Below are 25011 nucleotides of genomic sequence, written 5' to 3'. Positions count from 1 at the left end.
ATGGACAGGGCTTTCCAGATAGTTTAAACCATGGATGGACCAAATTTTTGACAGTTCAGAAGTTTAAAGTTATTTTCTCGGCAGCCAGAGCCTATGGAGACAAGTTTGAGAAGTCATCTACAGTAAGTGTCTGTGATTAGATTTTTCTGGGTTTTCTTTCCAGGATTTCATGATGTCAGAGATTTCTTGTAAACTGTTTTCCACAAGGAAAGCCTAAATCCATGTAGAAGAGAAAGGGAAAAATTGTCCCTATTCTATTTGGAAATTTATTGCTGAATTTTGATGGCACAATCTTCAGGAATTCTGAAAAGGAGGCTGCAGGAAGCTCATGGGCCATCTCTGTTTTCTATGCTCTCAGTGGCGGGAGAAACTATGGAATAACAACTAACTGAATATAGCTTCTTAAACATGACAAGCCAACCGTCTTTAGTTTGGCTTAGTGTTACTTTAAAAAACCTGATTCTCTTGTTTTTCAAAGAAAGGCTTCAATCCAAGTCTATCTTTCCCTTAGGAAAATACTCTCCAGAACAAGAAAAACATCCTTTTCCTCATTAAAAGAATCCAAAACAATGGAAAGAGCATCTTTGAATCCAACCTGAACTAAACATAGCCTTTTGACTAAGGTCAAGTGTAAACTTAGATCTTCTCCAGCTTGGCATTGTTAAAATTCTAATTTTTGTTCAGACAATTTATTTATAAATTAGACAATGTATCTTAAATCACAATATTTTTTAAATCCTACAATAGCTGATGGACCAAATACTTTCTTACATTTGATGGAGTTAGTGTTGGTGTGGGTGTGGTATAGTTCCATTTCAAAAACATTTTTCACAACAGCGAAAGCTGTAAGAAAGCAAAGCAAAAGGTTTTAGCTTGAGAAGATTTTCATTACTTTTCTGAGTAAGATAATGGTGGATGATTTTGAAGTAATTGAAATCTATTCTGCTAATTGCTTTTCAATAGTTCAAGGGCGGGTTTTTTTGGAAATATTTTTCAATATTTCAATATTTTTAATGAAATTGCCCAGTCCTGAAAAAAATATGTGGTTTTAATCATATAGGTAGTTCCAGTTTTGCATATACAGCTCTCTTGAGAATATCAAAACTTCAAACTAGATAATACCATAGGTCCGTGATGGTGAATCTATGGCATGGGTGCCACAGGTGGCACATGGAGCCATATTGGTGGGCACGCGAGCTCAGCTCCAGCACGCATGTGTGCACCGGCCAGTTGATTTTCGGGCCTTCTGGGCCCACCAGAAGTCAGGAAACACACTGTTTCCGGCCTCCAGAGGGCCTCTAGGAAGGGTGGGGGAGGCTGTTTTTGCCCTCCCCAGGCTCCTAGAAAGGCTCTGGAGCCTGGGGAGAGCGAAAAATGGGCCTACTGAGCCCACTGTGCCATCACGTGCCAAAAGCAGGGGGAGCATGAGGGGGGGACGGGGCACATAGAATTATGGATGTAGACACCCCCCCGCTCCCCCCCGCTTTTGGCACGCGATGGCAAAAAGGTTAGCCATTACTGCCATAGGTAATATCCCCTTTCCTAAGACCTGTATTAAATCTCTTGAAAATATTCAAAGTACAACTAAGATATCTCATATTAAACCACTTTGCAAGAGAGATCATTGGTTGTCTAGTAATACTTTGTTAGATATGTAATTCATAATTTCATAATCTATACAATGTTATACCAACAGTCTTTTATTTTCCTCTTATCTTATCTCAGCCATTTTAAATACAATAATTTTCTACCAAGACATTAATAAATATGGCAGAAAATAAACATATTGGCTTTTAATGGCTCTGTTCTGTTACACAGCAACTACGAAATATCTGAGCATTACCAAGAGATAGTTATCCAAAAATATATATTTAAATTACAAATTGCTTTTACTTCTTTATGTATTCAAATTTATATCTGTTGCCATTTGCAGATGTCTGCTAGTAAACCATAGCCATAATCAATAATATACTACAATAATAATAGTAATATGCCAATAATGGGGCTCTTGGGAGAAGTATGGCAAACTGAAGAAGGCTCTGAGAATTTTTTCTGAGAATATTCTTTTCCTACTGGATTTAAAAATGAGGCTTATTAAAGCCTCAAAGAACCCTGTGTGATTGAATAAAGAAGAAATGAAGAGAAATCAAATCCTACAGCAATTTTGAATGAACTAAAGGTTAAGAATGTTAGAAGTAAAAGAAAGGTTTATAAAGTTGGTTTATTTGATCAATGTTAAAATAAATATGTTGTTACTTCTGGCTACCCAGATTTTAAATTGATTGTTTTTAGTAGTTTATTTTTATTGTTCTTATCGTCTAATTCTGTGAGCCGCCTCGAGTCCTTTGGGACAAGGGCGGCATATAGGTATAATAAAATAAATAAATAAATACCCATTTTAGATTGTCTGTTGACATAAGGATGAAAAAGATGATGTTTTATGAATTTGTTCATAGATAAGAGATGGAATATGGGAAGAAGAGATGTTTGTAAACTTAAAAATGGTGAAGAGTCACTGAATTTATTTATACCTATTGTAATGAAGGCTTCTTGGGAAAGCCAGATTCACTTAACAACTGTATTATTCACTTAACAAATGCAGCAATTCGCTTAACAACTGTGGCAAAAAAGGTCGTAAAATCGGGCAAAGCTAATTATTCTTAATTGGTACTAAGCAACGTGGTTGTTATGTGGGTCACACCCAATTTTATGGCCTTTTTTCCATGGTCATTAAAAAAAAAACCAACCACAGAGCTGTTAAGTGAATCTGGCTTGCCCCATTGATTTTGCTTGTGGGAAGCCAGCTGGGAAAGTCATCAAAAGTTATCAAGGGATCTGGGATGCTGCAACCATCATAAATACATCTCAGTTGCCAAGTATTTGAATCATAATCACATGGCTGCAGGCACTGCAATTGTCATAGGTGTGAAGGTTGGTCATAGGTCACTTTTTTTCAATGCCATTGCAACTTTGCATTGTCATAAATAAACAGTTGTAAATCAAGGACTAGCTATACACAAAAGCAGCCATATCAGGGGTGAAATCCAGCAGGTTCTTAAGCAACAGCTAATTTTACGCTAAAATTCAAAAGCACAGTCTTCTTGCTGCCATTTGCAAGGAGATCAAAACAGTCGATCCTAAAGGAAGTCCTGACAGTTAGAACAATTAATCAGTGGAACAACTTGCCTCCAGAAGTTGTGAATGCTCCAACACTGGAAGTTTTTAAGAAGAGATTGGCTAACCATTCGGCTGAAGTAGTGTAGGGTTTCCTCCAAGGTCCCTTCCAACTCTGTTATTCTATTCTATTCTAAGTCAACCCTGACTGTCCTTTGGAAAAACAGATACTGAAGTTGAAGCTGAAGCTGAAATACTTTGGCCACTTAATGAGTGGAGAGGACTCTTTGGAAAAGACCCTGATGTTGGGAGAGATAGAAAATCAAAGGAAAAGGGGGACAGCAGAGGATGAGATGGTTAGACAGTGTCATCAATGCAATGAACATGAATTTGGGCATGTCCAGGATGGGGTCACAAAGAGTTGGATGTGACTTAGTGACTGAACAACAACAGTACTTCTTATTCATTTCTTTGTTTTTCAACACTCTTCTTATCAGAAGTAATTCTATACCTTATCTTTTCTTATCAGGGTATGTAAGGCCATCTTCCCAAACCATGACTGACTATTTGACATTCAACACCGTTGAATGTCATGCTGGTAAGTGAGATTTATTTGTCTGGAGCCTGCATAGTCTTGTTGTCTACTGAATGAATCTAGTATTTGTAAAATTGCTTCACCCCCCTCCTGCAAAAAACATTCATTTTCAAATAGATTTGCATAATTCAGGGGGGATTACCAAAAATGCGTAAGTGCACTTGTTCTCCCTTCTGAGAATTTACTTTTTATTATAATGTTTAATAGCCTTTAACGCAGCCATGTTTTTAGTGAAGGCATGTGAATTCTTAGCTGACAACTAAAGAAGTATAGCCCAAAGTTTGGATACGTTATTTGAAATTAGAACTAGACTTAGTATGAACACAATGTGTAGGTTTTATGTGAGGGAACAGGAGAGGATAAAAAAAGGCCCCTGTCAGCGTTCCAGAAAACCCCCCAGCTCCAAGTAAAGACTCTGAAGCAAGCATTTTCAAAGTTCTATTTACTAGAATAGGTAAACTGGCACATCTGGGAAAACCCGAATCTGAGAGGTCCGGGTTTTCCCTCAGTAAATCAAAACCCCCCATACCATCCCCTCTGTCCTCAGTCGATCACATGCTCCAATCAACCGCTGTCTCATCTCGAGACCTCACTCCAACCACTCCTTTTCCAGATGCAGGATCGCCCTGACCTTGACTGACAGGAAGAATGTTATTATGTCTACAGACAACCCCTCTAATAAATCCCCCCTCCTACTTTCCCACACATGATAAGGTGGCAGCATGGAAGCTTCCGGCCTAATATGGCTTCCAAAGCTGACAGCCCCAGCATCTTCTTTATTTTCCAAAACTTGATTGCAACTTTACAAGAATAAAATCATTGCACACCACTTTGGTTGATAGTTTGCCAAGTTCTTTAGGGGACAAAAATGTAAAATGAAGTCATAGAGCCGATCTCTGGAGTTTAAAGAGAAAGGCGGAGTGAAAGCAGGAGGTAGGAATAAGGAGGAAATAAAATAAAAGAAATAAAAATAAGCAGCAAAAGCCAGCATGCAGACACGATGGTTGTTTAAGCAAAGCTAAACTGAAAAGATCCAGGAGAAAATCTACTGGTTTTCCTGTTCAGAGTCAGCACAAAGCCTAAGAAAACCAACCTGTCCAGGCAAATGATGATAAACCTTATTAATAAGTTTATTTTAATTTTGTTTTTCCTTTAGAATCCTATACGTACCTCCAGCTCCACAGCAAGATTATCTACCAGTGTCCTTATGGGTTCTTCTACTATAATTCAACTTGCAGGCTAGGTGAGTAGTGATCATAAATTTGAAAAACGGTCATAAGTCATTTTTTCAGTGCCATTATAATTTTGAATGGTCACGAAATAAAATGTTGTAAGTCAAGGACTACCGATATAGGGTTAGCATATAGAATCTTGGAAAATTAATAAGCCAAAACTTTAACCTTTATTAGTAAAATCATTAGGAATGTCAGGAAGCTTGCTTTCAGAATGGCAGGCCAAGAATGAAATATTATTTTTCTAGATAAGACTGACCTAGAATATCCATCTGCCTGTATCATTAATAATATTTTCAAATATTTCCCATTTCTTTCCTCGCTCCAGAGATCTCTTTTATGCTTTGGGATAATATTCAACTTTACTCAAGGCCAATAGTATGGAAGCCTTTCTGGTGGAGGAGATACCTGGCCCTAATCTGTCAGCAGTAAACCCTAATTCCTAGGCCTATTCTTTTAACAGTAAACTCTAACCCCAACACTAGTTCCTAACCCTAATCTGACAGCAGTAAAGTCTGTAAGAACACAGGCCTACTCTAAAAAATTTATTTCTTTGATTATGTATGTGAACCCATGACAAAATAATCATTCATATTACCATCAAAGCTGAATTCTTCATTAAGATTCTATATAACTGAGTCATTCAAAATTCATAGACTATCACAGGGGTACCCAACCCCTGGTCCATGAGACAGTACTAGGCCGCGGCCTGTTGGGAACTGGGCCACACATGGAGCAGGTGAGCACATGCGCAAAGCTGCATTTGTGCAAGCGATGTTCACACGAAACCATCCCCTCTCTTCCTCTCCCCCCCCCCCGGCTGCCACCATCGCTGTTGCCGCTGGTCCACAGAGCCAGAAAGGTTGGGGACCATTGGACTATCACATCTGGCATAAAGTGCCATATCCCAGTGGTGAAATCTGAATCGGTTTGCTACCGGTTTGCTGGCCGCACATGTGCACTGTGTTCCAAGTGCACGCTGCATGCGCGCATGTGCAGTACTCGCCAAAAGGAGGCTTGGGAAGGTAAGTAGAACAGTGAGGGGGGTTTCAGCTGTGCTGTGTGATTTAGCTTCGCTAGAAAGCAGGATTTCCTGCTTTTTAGCAAAGCTAAACCGCGCGGCACGGCTGATTGTCGGAAATACCGGTTCGGAGGAACCAGTAGCTTTTTTAAACTACCGGTTTGACCGAACCGGTAGTTTTTATCACTACCAGTTCTTCAGAACTGGAGCTAACTGGTAACATTTCACCCCTGGCCACACCCCATAGTTAACAGCCTTGTTTTCAGACTGTTGAATCTGAGAGTGAGGTGTAAGAACCATAATTCAACTGGTCATTTTAAACAGTAAGAAAGCTGGGATTGGGTGGGTCGTGCTGCAAAGAAGAAATCACTCGTCTGATGGCCAAGGAATGTCAATGTGTCTTTTTGATGACATCTACTGTAAACTATAGAATAACTTCATTTTTTAAAAAAAAAACCCTGAAAAGGTGTCTTTAATTCAGGTTTGATCTATTGTGGTTTTATTTCGAGACTGACTTCTGTCACCAGTAGCCTCCCACTGGCCAATTCGCTCCCACAGAGAGGGTCTCCTCAGGGTGCCATCGGCCAAGTTATGTTGGCTGGCGACACCCAGGGGAAGGGCCTTCTCTGTGGGAGCTCCTGCCCTGTGGAACGAACTGCCCCCGGAAATACGCAAGATCTCCGATCTCCGTGTGTTTCGCTGTGCCCTTAAGACCCTGCTGTTCCGTCAGGCAGGGCTATCTATGTAAATGATTTTAAATTGGGTGTTTTAAATTTTGGGTTTTAAATTCGGGCTGAAATTATTTAATACTTTTAATTACTTTTAAAATTGTTGTTTGTACCTTGTGTTTTTAACTGGCTGTTCACCACCCCGAGTCCTTCAGGAGAAGGGCGCTATATAAATTAAATTATAAGAATAATAATATAATAATAATTTGTAAATCCTAATTTGAACTGCAGCAACTGCAGCAATGTTCTTTCTAGGAAATCCCTGAATTTGTACATTTTGCTATTTTCCATTTCTTGTCTACTGCTGGGAAAAACAAAGCATATGGTTATTTTTATTTTTTTTTACTTTTAGCATCTGATTGTCTTGATATTGTATAACTATCTATAATTCCTACTGTAATTTCAGGGGAAGTATTCCCAGGAACGATGATTCTGAGCATCCCATATAATAAGTCTATGGAAAACACAATAAGTGAAAGTTATGAAAAATTACATGATACTCTCACAACTTTTGTAAGTTTACTTTTTCTGACTTCTCTTTTACTCTCAAAATAGATGCAGATATAGTGTGTGTGTCATCTATCTATCTATCTATCTATCTATCTATCTATCTATCTATCTATCTATCTATCTATCTGTAATCTATCAGCTCACTCTCTCCCTCTCTCTTTCTCTCTCTCATCGTCCATCTCTCTATTCACATATTTTAGGTGGAAACATTTTAAAATGGACTATTCTTTTAGATCAATTGTTTTAATATCTTGGAATAATCCAGTTTTGCTCAGACTAAATTCTAATGTTATGCAGACAACCTCTTACAGGTAGTTCTTGAGTTACGACCACAATTGAGCCCAAAATTTAGGTTGCTAAGTGAAACATTTGTTAAGTGAGTTTTGTCCCATTTTATGACCTTTCTTGCCACAGTTGGTAAGTGAATCTGCCCCCCCCCCATTGATTTTAGTGGTCAGAAGGTTGTAAAAGGTGATCTGAGACACTGCAACTGTCATAAATATGAGTCAGTTGCCCAACTTCTGAATTTTGATCAGGTGACCAAGGAGATGCTGTAACTGTAGTAAGTGTGAAAAACCATCATAAGTCACATTTTTTCAGTGCCGTTGTAACTTTGTAACTGTTGTAAATTGAGGACTGCTTGTATTAGCTTTGGCCTCCATGCTTTCTCTCTCCTCTTCTGCGTTGGAAGAATTGCAAAGGCAATCCAAAGAATCTTATGTCCAAATCTTAGACTATGGTTATGCTTAAATATAGATAGTGGAACTAAACCAGTTGCACAAGTTATAGTTTGAAGTTAGGTTCACTAATCCCAGTTTGGCTAGATTTGGACATCATGAGAAGCTGTGGCAGGACTACAACAGAGCAGAACTCCTCTCTAGAGTGTAACTTTCCCTCTTAATGTTAAACCATGTTTGAATCCAAACTCATACCCATGTTTATACACATCTCCTTTGTTAAAGTACTGTGAGACACCTTTCTATCTATATCTGTTGAGGTGTTCCTATGCCCATTCATTTTTTTTTTCAAAAATTACCCGATTCTCAGTTTGATTCTTATTTGCATTGTATTAAACTTTTACAGTTTGGAAAGATATTTGAAGTGGAGTTTCGGAACATAAGCATTCATAGCGTGAAGTAAGTGTGATGGCTTTGTTGATATATACCCTGTACATTTTAATATGTATTCTGTGTGTGTGTGTATGCATTCTTGGCATGAAGTAAGTGTGATGGCTTTGTTGACATGTATACTATATACATTTTAATATGTATTCTCTGTGTGTATATGTGTGTGTGTGTGTGTGTGTGTGTGTGTGTGTGTATGTATGTATTCTTAGCATGAAGTAAGTGTGATGGCTTTGTTGATATGTATACCATATACATTTTAATATGTATTTTGTATGTGTGTATGTGTGTGTGTATGGAGAAAACATCTGAGTTCTTAAGGACAAGTAGTCCTCACTTACCCACTGGAATTAGGACTGGCATTTATTTATTTATTTGTTCAACTTGTATGTGCTTTTCTCTGAAGACTCAAGGCGGCTTACAATGCATTTAAAAACCATATATAAAAACATTAAAAATTAAAACATTAAAAACAATTAAAACCCATTCACACCATTCATGGCCGGATCTCACCAGATCGCAACAGCAAGATCAACGGCCCCAGGCATCTCCATTAGTAAGTGATGGAGTTGTAAAGTGAACCACAACATAACTGTGCCTGACTCAGGGTAGCAGTTTGTCAGCTCCAGTTGCTATTGTTAAGCGAATCACGTGACTGTGACTTAAGACTTTCTGCCAGTTTCCCCATTGACTCTGCTTGCCAGGAGCTGGCTGGGAAGGTTGCAAATGGTAATCATGTGATGCTGCTATGCCACTGGAACTGTGCATCGATTGCCAAGGGCCCGAATCGTGATCACGTTACCTTAGGGGTACGGTGACAGCCGCAACTTTGAGGGATGGCCATAAGTCTCATTACTCAGAGCTATGAGAACTTGAATGGTCACTGAACGAGTGGTCGGTAAGCGAGGACTATCTGTAAAAGATCTCTGTGAAGAGTTGCAGCCTGCCATTTTTCAGGATGTTCCTTCCAATCTTTATTTCTGCTTCCAAAGCTCCAATCAGTTTGTATTCTAAGTTAGCATCCCAAGGTGTTATTAGTCTTGAAGCTTCCCTTCAGTTATATTTTAGAAATATGGTTTTTCTTATATGTGTAACTGTGTTGCCTTGGCTATTTGCATAAAGGACCAATTTTTTCTATTCCGAAAGTTCAGGCTTGGGTGTTCCATCACTGGAGGCTTTGAAGAAGAGACTGTGGGCAGCCACCTGTCTGAAATGGTATAGGGTCTCCTGTTTGAGTAGGGGGTTGGCTCAGAAGACCTCCAAAGTCCCTTCCAATGCTGTTATTCTCTATCTTCATGTCTCATTGCAACTCAGCTCTCTCTGGCTGGGGACCAGAGTTTGCAGATTTTCTTTGTAGTGGGTACTTTGGTTTTAACCACAGTAAACTTAAAAGTTTTAGTAAATTTAAAATGATTGCCACCTTTCTTAACATACAAGTGTCTTTATGAAATTATTCTTTCAGATTACCTCAAGGAATGTCTCAAAGGGTGAATAAGGTAGAAAACAAAAATGGGACTACAGTTACAAATACGACTAAAGTTACGGTCATCACTACATTTACTAATGAGACAGATATGACAATTCAGAAATTGAAAAAGGCATTAAGTGCACTTAATTCTACCTTTTTGAAAGACTTCAATGTCGAATCATTTACAAGTATGTATATATTAAAAAGGTTGATTCAATCCAGTCCATTTAAAACTATTATAGATTCCCTAAAGTGCTGACTTTGGATACCCCCCAAATGTGTGGGATTACATATGTTACTATCTCCAGATGACATGTCAACCAACCAGTCACAGATATTTTTACTTTGAAGAGAGATCAATTGGACTATCATTTTGTTCATATGCCCCAAAGAAGAGGGGAGTCAACCTGTGGCCATGGCCAGGGGGGCTTTCTATCAGGTTCGCCTGATACGCCAGTTGCGCCCCTTTCTGGATCGGGACTCCCTATGCACGGTCACTCATGCCCTCGTCACTTCCCGCCTCGACTACTGCAATGCTCTCTACATGGGGCTCCCCTTAAGGAGCACTCGGAGGCTCCAACTGGTGCAGAATGCGGCCGCGCAGGTACTTATGGGGGCGACATGGCGCTCCCACGTGACACCTCTCCTGCGCGAGCTGCATTGGCTTCCAATGGTCATCTGAGTGCGCTTCAAGGTGTTGGTTCTCATCTTCAAAGCGCTCCATGGCTTAGGACCCGGTTACTTACGAGACCACCTTCTGCCTCCGATAACCTCCCACCGGCCAACACGCTCCCACAGAGAGGGCCTCCTCAGGGTGCCGTCTGTCAGGCAATGTCGACTGGCGACCCCCCGGGGAAGAGCCTTCTCTGTGGGGGCACCCACCCTCTGGAATGAGCTACCCCCAGGGATACGACTAATCCCAGACCTCCGGACCTTCCGCCGGGCCCTGAAGACTTTTTTATTTCAGCAAGCCGGGCTGGGTTAAAAATCTTTTAATTGGGGAATTTTATGGGTAAGGGGTTTTAAATTGGAGAAGTCAAAGATAATTTAATTTTGTTTTAATGTATTTTAATATTTGTATTGTGTGTTTTTAATTCTGGCTGTTCACCGCCCCGAGTCCTTCGGGAGAGGGGGCGGTATAAAAATTTAATAAATAAATAAATAAATAAATAAATAAATAAATAAATAAATAAATAAATAAATAAATAAATAAACCTATTCTCCAAAGCACCTGTCCTGAAGGCAGGACAAGAAGCAACTAATCAAAGAAAGAACCAACCTAGAACTAAGGAGAAATTTCCTGGCAGAACAATTAATCAATGGAATGGCTTGCCTTTAGAAGTTCTGGTTGAGCAAGGGGTTGGATTAGAAGACCTCCCTTCCCTTCCAATTCTGTTACTTTGTTATTCTGTTATATACTGGATTAGACCATGATTTTAACAACTATATCACATAACCACAATCAACTGACTGCTCCAATACATCTTCAGATGACTTAGCACAATTTACCTTGGGATCATCTAAGTTCAGTTCTTTTATCTACTAGGTAGGGCACCAAAAAGCAGTAGTCAGCTGACACAACTCTGTTACTCTTTTTCCAAATTCAAAGGTTGTTTCACACATCAAGATAAACCACAACATGACTTATGTATTTTTGGTTTCTCATGAAGTGCGAATCCAGATCATTGTGGTCTGTAAATTATGGCTTGGGGCAATATATATTCCAAGTAATTTCAACAAAACATAGCTGAACAATGACAATGTGATGTATATCCAGCTCTATCTATTGAGTGAGAGTGATGCAGATTAGGGTTTTTAAATATTGCACATTGCTGCATTTCCTGGTTTTTGCTTAAAAGAAATAGCAGATGTAACTGAATTGTTGTTCAAGTGCAGGTAGACGAGAGTCAGAGGTCAATTGGTATAATTATTAATGAAATAGAGATCAGTCATCAGATCAGGTAGATACAATGTCTAGAAAGGAGCCAATAAATTTCCACAGCTACATGTCTATGAAGATTCTTAGTCATCCAGGTCATGGTTATCCCAAAGATGCTTTTTTCAAGAGGCAACTGGACTTTCTTGCAGACATTTCGCTTCTCATCCAAGAAGCTTCATCAGCTCTGACTGGATGGTGGGGAATGGAAGGATTTATATTGCAAGGATATGTCTGCAAGAAGTAAAAATCCATCCATTCCCTACCATTCAGTCAGAACTGAAGAAGCTTCTTGGATGAGAACAAAACATCTTCAGAGGAAAAAAAGGAAGTCCAGTTGCCTCTTGAAAAAAGCATCTTTGGGATTGCCACAGTTACAGGTTTGGAAGAATTACAGTTCAAAGTCCTGGAAATGTATGACTTAAATTCTGTATTCGCGAGGCTTTTAACAAAGTATTTAAATTAAATAAATACCACTGTATAATTTAATCATTACTACTTGGCTGTACAGCATTGTGTGTTTAAGGATCGCAACTCAATAGGAATGTATATATTTCAATATTTAACCACTGTATCAGATTTTGAGATATTCATTTGCAACCTACTGGTATTTTAAATAATCGAATTTCCCAGGCAATGACATTACTGTTAATTTCAAAAGACATAGAGAGAGAAAAAACACATTCCTTCCAAAAACCTCCCCTTGTGTCATTAGAAACTGAACCCAAATTCAGTTACAATCCAGTCACACTCACCGGCACCAATTTCTTAGGATTTTATTATTTTTCCAGCCCTATCTGGAGATGCCAGGGACAGAACCTGGGGCCTTCTCCATGCAAAATCATGGACTCTACCACTGAGTAGAAGTCCTTAAATGTCGGCTATTGAAAGAGGTATTGCTTCCTTTCCAGCTACTTATCCATGCTGTTCTACTTTTTATTAGGTATATCAGGTTGTCAAATTGTCATCTGTGATAACACTACAAACTGCATGGATGTTGAGGGCGGTATTCCAAAATGTGAATGTAAAAAAGGTCTGGATAAGGTGAACCCAGAAGACAAAGCTTGTCGAGGTAAGACTTTGAAGGCAATTTTCTGAGATAAATCTGTGGTTAGCTGTCTAGCACAAACCAGAGTTTCTTATTAAATATGGTTTTGGGAATCCATAACCTTTTATGGCCAGAGGGCATATCTAATTTTTTTAAAAAGTGAGATGATACTGGTCACTAAACCACTCTGTATGTGCACATGCACCAGTGGTGGGTTGCCCCCGGTTCGGACCGGTTCGCAAGAACCGGTAGTAAAACCAGTGGGAGGCCCCACCCACCACCCTGGATGTCGTCATCAGTGATCTGCGCATGCGCAGAAGCAAAGCGTGCAAGCGAGTGAAGCGAGCATGCGCAATCCCATTGCGCACCGGTGGTAAGATAAGTAGAACCCACCCCTGACGTGCACCCATACATGCATTTGTGTTGCATGTTAGAAACATTATTCTAAAGTAAGCCATTAATACTGAGAGCCACAAATAGAATCCTAAATTTTGAAGCTTCCCACTGTAACTCTGGGAGACTGGGAGTTGTCTACATACATATACTTCTTATTTCTGAGAAATGATTTTTGAGAAAGTGCATTTAAAATTAGGTTCTAAGAAATACATGCAAAAGAAGAAAGTTCTAATTTAGGAAATGATTTGAAGTAAGAATATCATCAGCAAATCTCCACTCAGTTCATTTGTGCAACGTATCCTCAAAGTGTGCATACAAGTAATCCTCGAGTCACAAATGGAATGGAGCCTGCCCATTCCATTTGTAACCCGAGGATTTGTGGGAGTGAATCTCATACCTTAGATGGGATCACTCCCTCCTCACTTACTCCCACATTTGCTAATCGAATGCGAGGCTCGTTAAATGCAAATGAGGTATTTCAGACTGGGGAAGGCCATGAAGGGGGGGGGGCTAGTGACGGAAAACGCCAACTGCTTAAGACCATCCAAGGCCTCCCCAACCCACTCAAATACCTCATGCCCCCCACAATTGCTTCCCACCCAACCTGCCAAGCCGGGTCACTTACCTTGTGAAGATCTAGCAAGCACTCTCCTCTCCAGCCTCTCAGCCGCATGTGCCCCTTTGCAGTACCGTCAGTTCTCGCCCGGTAGGTTGCTGGCTGAAATGGAGCTTCCGAGGGGAGAATCCAGCCCTCCGATGCTCCATTCAGCCCTCCACAGGCCTCCCCTGCTCCATTTCAGTCTGCAATGGAGCATCCGGGGGCCTCTTCGGCCTGTTGCAGGCCAAAATGGAGCGTCTGGGGGCTGGATTTAAATAATTAAAAGGAACCACTCACTTTGGTTCTTATACGACCTATCTTCAGTCAAGCCAGATGGGTTCGTAACTGGCTGACCAACCACACTCAACGTGTAGTCCTCAATGGAACTGCATCTACATGGAGGGAAGTATGCAGTGGGATACCCTAAGGATCTGTTTTAGGCCCAGTACTCTTCAACATCTTCATCAATGATTTGGATGAGGGCATAGATGAGGAATTCATCAAATTTGCAGATGACACCAAGCTAGCAGGAATAGCCAACACTCCAAAAGAAAGGCTTAAGATACAGAAGGATCTTGACAGACTTGAACATTGGGCACTATCTAACAAAATGAAATTCAATGGTGAAAAAAGTAAGGTTTTACATTTAGGCAAGAAAAGCAAAATGCACAGATACAGTATATGTGGTACCTTGCTCAATAGTAGTAACTGTGAGAGGGATCTTGGAGTCCTAGTGGACAACCATTTAAATATGAGCCAGCAGTGTGCAGCATCTGCCAAAAAAGCCAACACAGTTCTAGGCTGCATAAACAGAGGGATAGAATCAAGATCATATGAAGTGTTAATACCACTTTATAATGCCGTGGTAAGGCCACGCTTGGAATACTGCATCCAATTTTGGTCACCACGATATAAAAAAGATGTGGAGATTCTAGAAAGAGTGCAGAGAAGAGCAACAAAGATGATTAGGGGACTGAAGGCTAAAACATATGAAGAACGGTTGCAGGAACAGGGTATGTCTACTTTAATGAAAAGAAGGATTATGATAGCAGTGTTCCAATATCTCAGGGGCTGCCACAAAGAAGACGGAGTCAAGATATTCTCCAAAGCACCAGAGGATAGGGCAAGAAGCAATGGGTGGAAACTAATCAAGGAAAGAAGCAACTTAGAACTAAGGATAAATTTCCTGACAGTTAAAACAATTAATCAGTGGAACAACTTGCCTCCAGAAGTTGTGAATGATCCAACACTGGAAGTTTTTAAGAAGATGTTGGATAACCATTTGTCTGAAGTGGTGTAGGATTTCCTGCCTAAGCAGGGGGTTGGACTAGAAGGACTCCAAGATCTCTTCCAACTCTGTTATTCTGTAGTATATACAATGCTTTGCTAATCTTAAATTATTATCTCTTGCTCCTCTCCCGAGTGCAGTTTGTGACCAAGGCTGTTCTGCAGGAAGTAATACATTCTGTCGCATCAAAGCAGATCTCCCTGAATGCCAATGTCTGCCAAATTTTGAGGAAAAGGATGGAGAATGTAAAGCGTAAGTACATGATTAAGAAAGCCGTCCTCCTCCAATGTATCTTCATTCCTTGTGAATGAGTGGACCTGCCCATGTTGTTTTTGTGAAAAACAAAATGGAAGCAGTTTGTTGTTGCCCTTTTCCCCTGACTTCCTTCGTAGCCCTGGCATTCCCCTTTTGGCCTCCTGGTGAGAGAGAGTCTTAGGCTTCTTTGTTTCCCAAGAATGATCAAGGTTGGCTATCTGCTGCCTCTTGTGCTGACCAGAGTTTGATTGCTGTGCCAAAATGATATGATTGCATGGGATGATTTGCGATCTGCTAGTCTTTCCTAGCAGGGAGGTGGTGTCACAGGGACACGATGGCTCCGTGGGTAAGACGCTGAGCTTGTCGATCGAAAGATCTGCAGTTCAGCAGTTTGAATCCCTAATGTTGCATAACAGGGTGAGCTCCCGTTACTTGTCCCAGCTTCTGCCAACCTAGCGGTTAGAAAGCACGTAAAAAATGCAAGTAGAAAAATAGGGATCACCTTTGGTGGGAAGGTAACAGTGTTCCATGCGCCTTTGGCATTTAGTCATGCTGGCCACATGATCACGGAGACGTCTTTGGACAGTGCTGGCTCTTCAGCTTTGAAATGGAGATGAGCACCTCCCTCTAAAGTCAGGAACGACTAGCACATATGTGCGAGGGGAACCTTTACCTTTACCTTACCTAGTCTTTCCTAAGCAGACATTAGCTGCAGAGAGAGATGTGGGATTTAGTCATATCATGATAATTCTGTTCTGACCCAGCTCTCCAAACATGACAAACCCTCTGAAGTGAACTCAAAGATTCCTTTAATTAGGAGTGCCGGCAGCCCCAGCAAAAAGTTTCTCAACGCAGGCTAACAAGTCTGTCCAGCTGGAAGCTGAATAGTTTGCTGCTACACCTATTCATCTCCACCCCCTGCCTTTTATTCCTAGAGCTAGGATGGGGCTTTGCTAGCAGCGGTGGCTCTTCTTTCCCAAGGATTGGCCCACAGATTTCCACTGCTCTCCTCTTCTCTGCCTTCTGCATCAGCTGCTTTCAGACCTGGGAGCTGTTGACTCTCCATCTAAGGGCTGATGGACGGCCCAGGCTCTGCCTCTGTCTCTCTGTCTTTCTGCCAGCTCCATTCCCTCTTCTCCCTCGGAGCTCTCAGGTTGCCTGGATGCTGACCCTGACTCCCACGCCTCCTCCTCCTCTGATTTGGCTTCTGGAGGGGCTGGCGGCCGACAGGCCACAACAAATACTATGCATCATAAGGGAAAAAAAGTAGTTCATCTAAGACATAGAAAAACATAGTGCTCCTAAGTTACACATGATATGTTCTCCCACTACAAATAAAGCAATCCTTCTACAGGTAGTCCTTGACTTACAATCATAATGGAGCATGGAATTTCCACTGTATGTCCCGATGCTCATAACTCAAAGCACTCACACCACTGACCCAGTTTAACAACACTATTTGTAACAGTTGTTACGTGAAAGTGGGGGCTCTGAATGGGATGGTGTTATCACAGGGGTGGGCAGCCATGGAATCTGAGCCCCAAGTATCTATGTAAGGGCCTGTCATAACTTTGAATGATCACAAAACAACCGGTTGTAAGTCGAGGGCTACCTGCATGGGAGAAATCTTGGCACATCATTGGTATATTTTATTCAATCACTCATGATGATACTTTGTGTTTGCTTTTAGGTGTAGCATTGGGTTTTCTGGAGAAAACTGCCAAGACAGTATGTATTACAAGGAGAATGTTTTATTTAAAACTGGAAACTATTTCTAGGGAAAAAAATATATGGTAAACCATCTATAATATAAATTGTATCAGAAAAGCCCAGAAATGCAACTTCTATTCTTTGAGAAAACGTAAGGAGAAATATTACATATCATAAAGATACAAATATCACAAAGAACCATTTCTGGACCAGGTCCACACAGAAAACTGCCCTTTTTAAGATTCTATTTTCCATAAGCATCATTTGCAATGGATGTGAGCGTAGGGGAGTGCATTTGTATGAGCCTTGTGATGTCATATTCATGTACAAAAGAGGTACACAGCTTGCAGCACAATATCGCTGCTTCTCATCTTTCTAATAAAAGCAACTAGCTTCCGTGGACATCCCTATGTTGCACTGTACCATTTCAAGTAGCTTTGTAGAACATTGTTGTTGCAATATCTCATAAATATATATTGTGAAGAACTTCAAAGAGGTAGTCACTATTTATGAATTGCTCAGGACCAAATAAATTCTTTGAGCATACCCAATTGCCACAGCTGAAATTTAGCACAGGGCCTTAGATATTCTTTCCAAAAAAGAATCCTGCTACCAAAATGTAATAATGTATTTTGTGTTTCCTAAGATGATCATAACACAGAAGCTCTTTCCACAAAACAAAAAGGATCCCCCCCAGAGAAATATTTGTTCATTTCTTGTTTTAACTTTGTTTTAAAATTCCTTGTTTCTCTCATAGAGTTGGGGATAGGAAATGTTATTTTGAAATAAACAGGATATTATTTCACTTCAGCATGGTGAATGTATGTTATAAAAGTTACGTTACAGAACACAGTCAATTTTATGTGGTCAGGTTCAGTGGCAGAATTTGGCACTCAGACTTTACACTTTAACACAAGGCTCTGCTTTTCCCAACTTTTGTTGACACTTTACATTTGGTTCCCTTTCAATTAACACCCCTCCCCCCCGTGGCTCTTTCTTTCTCCCCAAAAACCCTATGAACCTCAAGAGGCTACTGCTTGCCAATGAAAGAAAGCCTCAAAGAAATTCTTCTATGAAGATACCCACGTGATTATGCCTATCAGCAGGATAAAATATTTGAATTTCCTTCTCCTTCCATTCAGTTTCAAATCGGGATTTTTTTCACTTATATTGTATCTCAAAGATGATTTATTTCTTCATTTCCTTCCCATTCACTTTTTCCAAAGGAAAAATAAAAATAAAAAATTCCTAGAGATGAGGAGCAATTACTGGTAAATCAATTCAGATGAAATCAAGCAATCAATCACCTTTAATTGATCACCTTCCTGTCAAGATATGATTCGATAAACGTAGGGGAATCTCTCTTATTTTCTCCCTATTCCATCTAAAGTAAGAGACCTCTCTATACAGAGACAATCTAGAATGGAAAACAAGGATAACTAAAAAGAGAGAGAAAGAGAGAGAGAGAATAGGGGAGAGGTTAGAAAAAACAAAACAAGAAATAATAGCACCATAGGTGACAGGAAAAATTAAATTCTATTCTCCTTTTATTTGCAACAATGCAAAATAAGGGTATGTAGATGATCTCATAAAAGACATGGTAACCATGGTAATTTTGAAATCTCTTCTCAGGTTACATGGCCATCATCATAGGAGTATCTACCTTGTGCGGTGTTCTTCTGGTGGCTTTAATTGGCGTAACAACTTACTCCTTAGTCAGGTACAAATGACTTTTGGGGGTGTATAAACATATGCTATTAAAAAGTTTGTGACATGCCATGCGTTTGAATTTCATAGTTTAATTTGGAGATCAAAGCCTTTAGGTGATGCATGAAAGGAGCAGCTGATTAAATGTGTATGTCAATCTTGTCACAGCCTCAGCTTCAGTATAAATACAGGTAGTCCTCGACTTACAACCATTCATTTAGTGACCATTCAAAGTTATTTTTTTTAAAATGAATTATGACTGTTTTTCCCACTTATGACCGTTGTAGCACCCCATGATCAAATTTTGATCATCATCACAATTTGGGTGCTTGGCAACTGGCATGTAGTTATGACAGTTGCACTATCCTGGGGTCATGTGATCACAATTTGTAATCTTCCCAGCTGGCTTCTGACAAGCAAAGTCAATGGAGGAAGCCAGATTTGTTTAATGACCATATGATTCACTTAACAACTGCAGTGTTAAATTCATTTTAACAACTGTGGGAAAAAGGTGGTAAAATGGGACAAAATTAATTTAACACTAAGTGTGTCACTTAGCAATGGAAATTTGGGGCTCAATTGTGGTCAAGGTCTACCTGTATCTTATTCTTATTACATATGCATGGGAGAAACCCGGGTCCTTTCAAACAAATTAAGCAACAGTCAATATTAAGATCAAAATAGCTTTAATGCACTAATTCTAAGCCTCGCTGTGCAAAAGGAACAAAATAGTGTGACACTCAAAATAAGCATTTCAGTACATGTTTTAGTGGCACACTTTCAGGGACGGGTTCCTGAGTCACAAAAATGGGAGAGCTGTTCATTAAAGCATAACACAAAGAAACTATCACATAAAACAGGGCTCTCCAAACTTGGCAACTTTAAGACTTGTAGGACTTCAACTCCCAGAATTCCTCAGCCAGCCAAGAATTCTGGGAATTGAAGTCCACAAGTCTTAAAGTTGCCAAGTTTGGAGACCCCTGACATAAAATATTGAAAACATGCAAAATTAGTTATAGCTAGCATTTTAGAAAGGCGTACATTTTCCACAAGTTTCCACTAGTTGTTGAGTTACTCTTTCCAACATTCCCAGTTGTACAGTACAGTAATCATGGGATAAGAAAATATATTATTCTGTTGAACAGTTACTGATGAAAAATAAAAAAGCAGATTCGAAACAGTCACTTCTTCCATGGAAAGGATGAAAACAGAGGGCTCTTCCAGGGTTCTTAATTGGGACTAATCCTTCTCAATTGTTCACAAAAGGAGTTAGAGCTGAGCAGTAAAGTTGCCAGATTTGCCAACCGCATTCAATTGCAAGAGTGTCTACAGACAAAAAAGGATAACAAAGAGAAACAAAAGGATTGTCCATATTGAAAGAGAATGAGCATTAAAATGCCAAGTTAAGTTCAACAGCATACACTGAAGTACATTGCCACAAATATTTGTAACTACAGAAACATTAAAACTTCTGGTGATTGAACAGAAACTAAACTGTGGTAGGCAAGGCATTGTAAGAGAATGCAGAGTGGTTGTGAAAAAGTGATTTTCAAACTGGGGGTCATTAGGAAAGGTCCCCCTCATTATTATTTAGAGTAAAAAGAGCTTAAGTTCATTCATTTTATCGTAGCAATTTAGCTGTCTTGTGTACTTCAAGGCTGATATGAAGAGAAATAATGAAATAATCAATAATACCATTGTAACAACTAGTATCTTGATGAACTTAGGAATCTGGTGACCTTGACTCAAAAAGAATATTGTAGAGTTGGAAAAAGAGTTTAAAATGGCAATCAGAAGTGGTCAGAACTAACACGATTACTTGGGTTTATGAAATTTCCTTTACTAAAACGATTGAAATCCTAAATTCCCTTTTACAGGGCACATATTCGTAAATTTGATATTAATAGTTAGCTTCATCATCTCTGTCACAAAACTTTGCAAAACTCCTCGGGGCTTTGTTAAAAAGAAAAAGACAAGATGAGCACAAAAAGTGAAGATAAATTTTCAGTGTCATTGTGATCACCCTTTCTTTTTGTATAAAAGAAAACCGGACCCTAAAACCGAACATCGACAACTGATAAGCAATGAGTATGCAACCTTGGGCAATCGTTCTGGAGCTCCTCCTGCCACAAACTTTGCTGAAAGTGGGAAAATCTTCCCCAGAATCCGAGGTACGAATGACGCACCATTGAGCAAAGCCACTGCTGAGAACCCAACCAATTTCTACGAAGGAGGAGCTGCAAACAGAGGCTACTTTCCTGAGCAAGACTATAGCAACGATAACGTGAGTGGCTGTTTCAGGGGAAGTTTAAACATTAATGTGGCTGAGATTAAAATATATATATTTTAAAATATATATATATATATATATATTAAAGGAACATATAGGTGGCTTCAATTTTTTTTGTCTCAGGCAGTCAGACTTTCCAAAAAGTCTGGTTCCTATCTTTGCAGTGATATGAAAATCTGCATGGTGAGATAAAGCAGATTCCAACCTTTCCAATAAATGGAAAGTATGTTTATTTGAGAAGATAGCCACTTTGGCCATTCTCCCTGCACGTTCTGTTTGTCACACATTCCTGTATCCTTGATTTGTTGAGCTACCATTGACAGGGCAGTACCTGGGCTCTGAGAAGTAACTAAAACCCTCGTTTGGATTTATTTTGTGCTCAGTAACTAGAAAGCATCATGAAACTTCTTCTCTGAATGCCTTGAACAGGGACAGCATCTGTATTTGGAAATCAACATCCTAGATCCGTGATGGCGAACCTCCGGCACACGTGCCACAGGTGGCACACAGAGCCATATCTCTGGGCACACGAACCTTGCCCTAGCTCAGCTCCATCGCGCATGTGCATGCCAGCCAGCTAATTTTCAGGCCTTCTGGATCCACCGGAAGTCGGATAACGGGCTGTTTCTGGCCTCCGGAGGGCCTCCAGGGGGTCGAGGAAGGCAGTTTTTGCCCTCCCCAGGCACCTAGAAAGGCTTTGGAGCCTGGGGAAGGAGAAAAACAGGCCTCCCAGTCCCACTGTGGCATCGCGTGCCAAAAGCGGGGGGAGCGCAGGGGGGTGTTGCACATGCATGTGCGGGGGGCTGGGCGCATTGAATTATGGATGTGGGCACATGTGCGCACAACCCCCCCGCACTTCCCCCGCCTTTGGCACACGACGACAAAAAGGTTAGCCATCACTGTCCTAGATACTAAATGTCTGGTTTCCTTGTACTGCAAATTGTCTGGTTGGCTTATTGTATTGCAGAGATGCACAGCCTGAGACCTTTGACCTGCAGGAGGACTTAGTTCCCATCCCACAAATCTACAAATAGGAATTGTAATTAAATAACAGGGGATTATTTATTCTGTTGCCAGAATCATTGAATGTATAACTTGGGAAAAAAACATGGAGACCCTATCACAACTACTTGGCTGGGGAATTCTGGGAGTTGAGGTCCACACATGTTAAAACTATCATGGTTGGGAAGCACTGCTCTAGTCCAAACCTGTTATCTATCATAGGACTGCTGCATTCTTTTAATTTTGATCCAACCAAATTAAATCAAAATGTACATTTTTGTCCAGGGCTGCTTACTTGTTTAAGGCGGGTCCTAACATGATGATTTCAAAGTGTGAAATCAGCTCTGAGTTTTCCTTTTTCTTTGCAAAAATAGGTAGCCCTATTAGAATACTTCCTCATGAGCTATAGCTAGTCTTAACAGGGAATATTTATTCCTGAAATTTAGAGAACCAGCAGCACTGGATTGTGAAATTTGGATGATAAAGTAGTTTTTAAATAACACTGTGTATAACTTTGCATGATTCGGTCTAAAATTTCTTTGTCTGGAAGAATCTGATAGTTCAATTTAGTGAATTATTTTCAAAGGACTAAGATATATGATTTTCTGGGGGGAGAAAGTCAACAATTTGTAGTAGTAAGAACAATTTAAAAAGTTTGGCACATGCTCTCTTGGCTAAATTATATTTCCCTTGTTTTATTGTTCATTTCTAAATAATCAGTGGCTAGAAATGCCCTCCAGATACTGAGTCCAGGTGAAGAGCAAGGAAAAATAAGAACGACTGTCAATGTGGGCACTGCCATGGAATCAAAACGCAATGCTTCTGAATTCTCCAATCGCCTTTGGACCAAGAACTAACATCTCAGAAGGACCTTACAGCTATCTTTTGTATACTACTCTAGACCTGCCGGTTTAATGGAACTTCAGCTCTACTTCCTGTCTTCCTTAAATGAGTGGGGGTGGGGGGAAGTGCTACCAAGAGCCTTGGTAGTACAGGGGTTTAAGGCACCCTGTTATTAAGCTGGTTATTAAGACCAGCTGCCTGCAATTACTGCAGGGTTCGAATCTCGCCAAGGCTCAAGGTTGACTCAGCCTTCCATCCTTTCTAAGGTAGGTAAATTGAGGACCCAGTTATGGGGGCAATAAGCTGACTTTGTATAAATATACAAAAGGATGAAGGCTATTGCTGAGCACATTGTAAGCCGCCCTGAGTCTTCGGAGAAGGGCGGCATATAAATCAAAATTTAAAAAAAAAAAAAACCCTGCAAATTGTCATGGCTTTAGTATGTCTTCTCTCACCTATGTGTTATCAGAGAAGAAGAGGCATTAAGGAAGAGGGAAAAGGACAATAGCTCTCTTTAACCCAGAGAGCTTCTTAACTAGAGTTTGATAGTTTTTCAGTGTGCTCATTTCTTTCTCTTCACCCACTCCCCTGCATTAAACACGCACTTTCATTTTTCTCACTTTCAAGCACCATGTTGCATTCATTCAATGTTCCTTGTCCGTCCCAATTTATACCCAATTTCCACTTTCAAACACTTTTTAAGTACAGACACACGTGTGGTGTGTGTATTAAATGTCATGTAGATGGTTGGAAATCACTGCTTGTTTGCACCTTGTTAAATCTGCCGGTATTGTATGCTGGCATTGCTTATTGTTATGGTATTGTAGTCAACAATGAATTGTTTGCAGAGATTTGTAAATTTCTGTACTGTAGACTTTTAATTTTAACCACCATCTATCTGTGCAGTTAGTTGTCCAATTTTCCTAATTTTTCTTACAGATTACCTATTTTCCCAGGACTCAGACATCTTTTTTTTTGTGTCAGAATTTGGCATCTCAGTCCCATTTTTTGAATGAAATGCACATAGATTGTCAGAGAGAGAAATGCATCTTTTAAAAAAAAAGGACTGTTCTTACAATTTGCTTCATTATAGAACTGGCGAATGGAAATTGATATAACCGGCGTTATGGCCTTCTTAGAATTCCAGACGCTATCTCATAAAACAATTTCTGGGTGAGAAAAGAAAAGATGATCTGTTTTCTCTCCCTCTTCTACTCTCCCAAGCCAACCACTCTATGTCACAACTTTTATGTGTGCAAGACATTCAGTCTTTTCACTTGCTCCACAGCTGCTCCTCTGCTAACCTCAGCTATTACAGTTGTGCCAAATCCTTCAAAAGAAATTCTTTGGAAAAGCATGTATGAAGCCCTTTTCCAGACCATTAAAGCAGCCTTATCTTTTTAAATCAGGGGTGTCAAACTCAAGGCCAGGGGCCTGGATTTGGCCCAAGGGGTGCTTAGATCTGGCCTGCGGGACCGCCCTAGAAACAGCAAAGGACTGGCCTGTGGTGCCTCTGCCAGCAAAATGGAGCTCGAGTTCCACTTTCACTGGCAGAGGGTTGCAGGGGGCCATTGAAGCCAAAAATGGAGCTCATTTTCAGTGGCAGACGGTTGCTGGAGGCCGTCCCAGCTGAAAATGGAGCTTGGGAGCCCATTTTCACTGGCAGAGCGCTCGGGCCACCACAGGCGCCCCCAACACAAGTGACATCAAACTGGCCATGCCTCCCCCTGCCACCCCCGAGGTCAAATAAAATCTTGATGCGGCCCTCAATGAAATCGAGTTTGACACCCCTGTGTTAAATCAACATGGTTTTGAAAAACCTGTTAGGCATGTTATATCCACAAGATGGTGCTCCATCACTCAGCTTCAATTCTAGCCTACAGACTAAATTGTGCTTCCCTGATTTATAAAATCTCTTACATAGGTGTGTTCGGTTTTGTATGAAATAAATAATTCCTAAGATGCAAATACTTTAAAAAGATATTACAATTTCTGCAATCCAGTTCTTTAAACTGAATCACGCTTTCACTCCACTTGCTTTATTTAGGGTTGGTTGATATTAATATGGACTATATCAAGGTGTTTGTGCTGCTTTTACTTCTGATTCATTATACCACTTCAGTTCAATTGGCCTATGGCCTTTGAT

The 25011-nt window shown here is 40.3% G+C and overlaps 1 protein-coding gene across 1 annotated transcript; it reads left to right on the top strand.

The window, feature by feature from the left end:
* Positions 1 to 2992: 2992 nt before the first annotated feature.
* MUC13 (mucin 13, cell surface associated) lies at positions 2993 to 23283 on the top strand. The gene is made up of 11 exons (XM_087881763.1): positions 2993 to 3712; positions 4866 to 4952; positions 7097 to 7203; positions 8284 to 8336; positions 9787 to 9980; positions 12672 to 12800; positions 15199 to 15310; positions 17004 to 17041; positions 18656 to 18743; positions 20774 to 21014; positions 22743 to 23283. Exons 1-11 carry the CDS (start codon positions 3463 to 3465, stop codon positions 22767 to 22769), a joined length of 1326 nt encoding a protein of 441 aa, XP_087737889.1. The 5' UTR covers positions 2993 to 3462; the 3' UTR covers positions 22770 to 23283.
* Positions 23284 to 25011: the final 1728 nt, after the last annotated feature.

The sequence above is a fragment of the Pantherophis guttatus genome, chromosome 1 (genome assembly GCF_059756535.1).
Source record: "Pantherophis guttatus breed Tessera chromosome 1, ASM5975653v1, whole genome shotgun sequence".
NCBI classification, from domain to species: domain Eukaryota; kingdom Metazoa; phylum Chordata; class Lepidosauria; order Squamata; family Colubridae; genus Pantherophis; species Pantherophis guttatus.
Note: the sequence above shows the minus strand (reverse complement) of the source record. Positions and strands in the feature narration are given on the sequence as shown.

Excerpts from the sequence above, each read along its gene's own strand:
- MUC13 (XM_087881763.1), top strand. The coding sequence starts at position 3,463 with ATGAGATGGTTAGACAGTGTCATCAATGCAATGAACATGAATTTGGGC. Across the intron at positions 4,953-7,096 it reads TAATTCAACTTGCAGGCTAG|GGGAAGTATTCCCAGGAACG; the intron begins GTGAGTAGTGAT and ends CTGTAATTTCAG. Across the intron at positions 15,311-17,003 it reads AAGGATGGAGAATGTAAAGC|GTGTAGCATTGGGTTTTCTG; the intron begins GTAAGTACATGA and ends GTTTGCTTTTAG.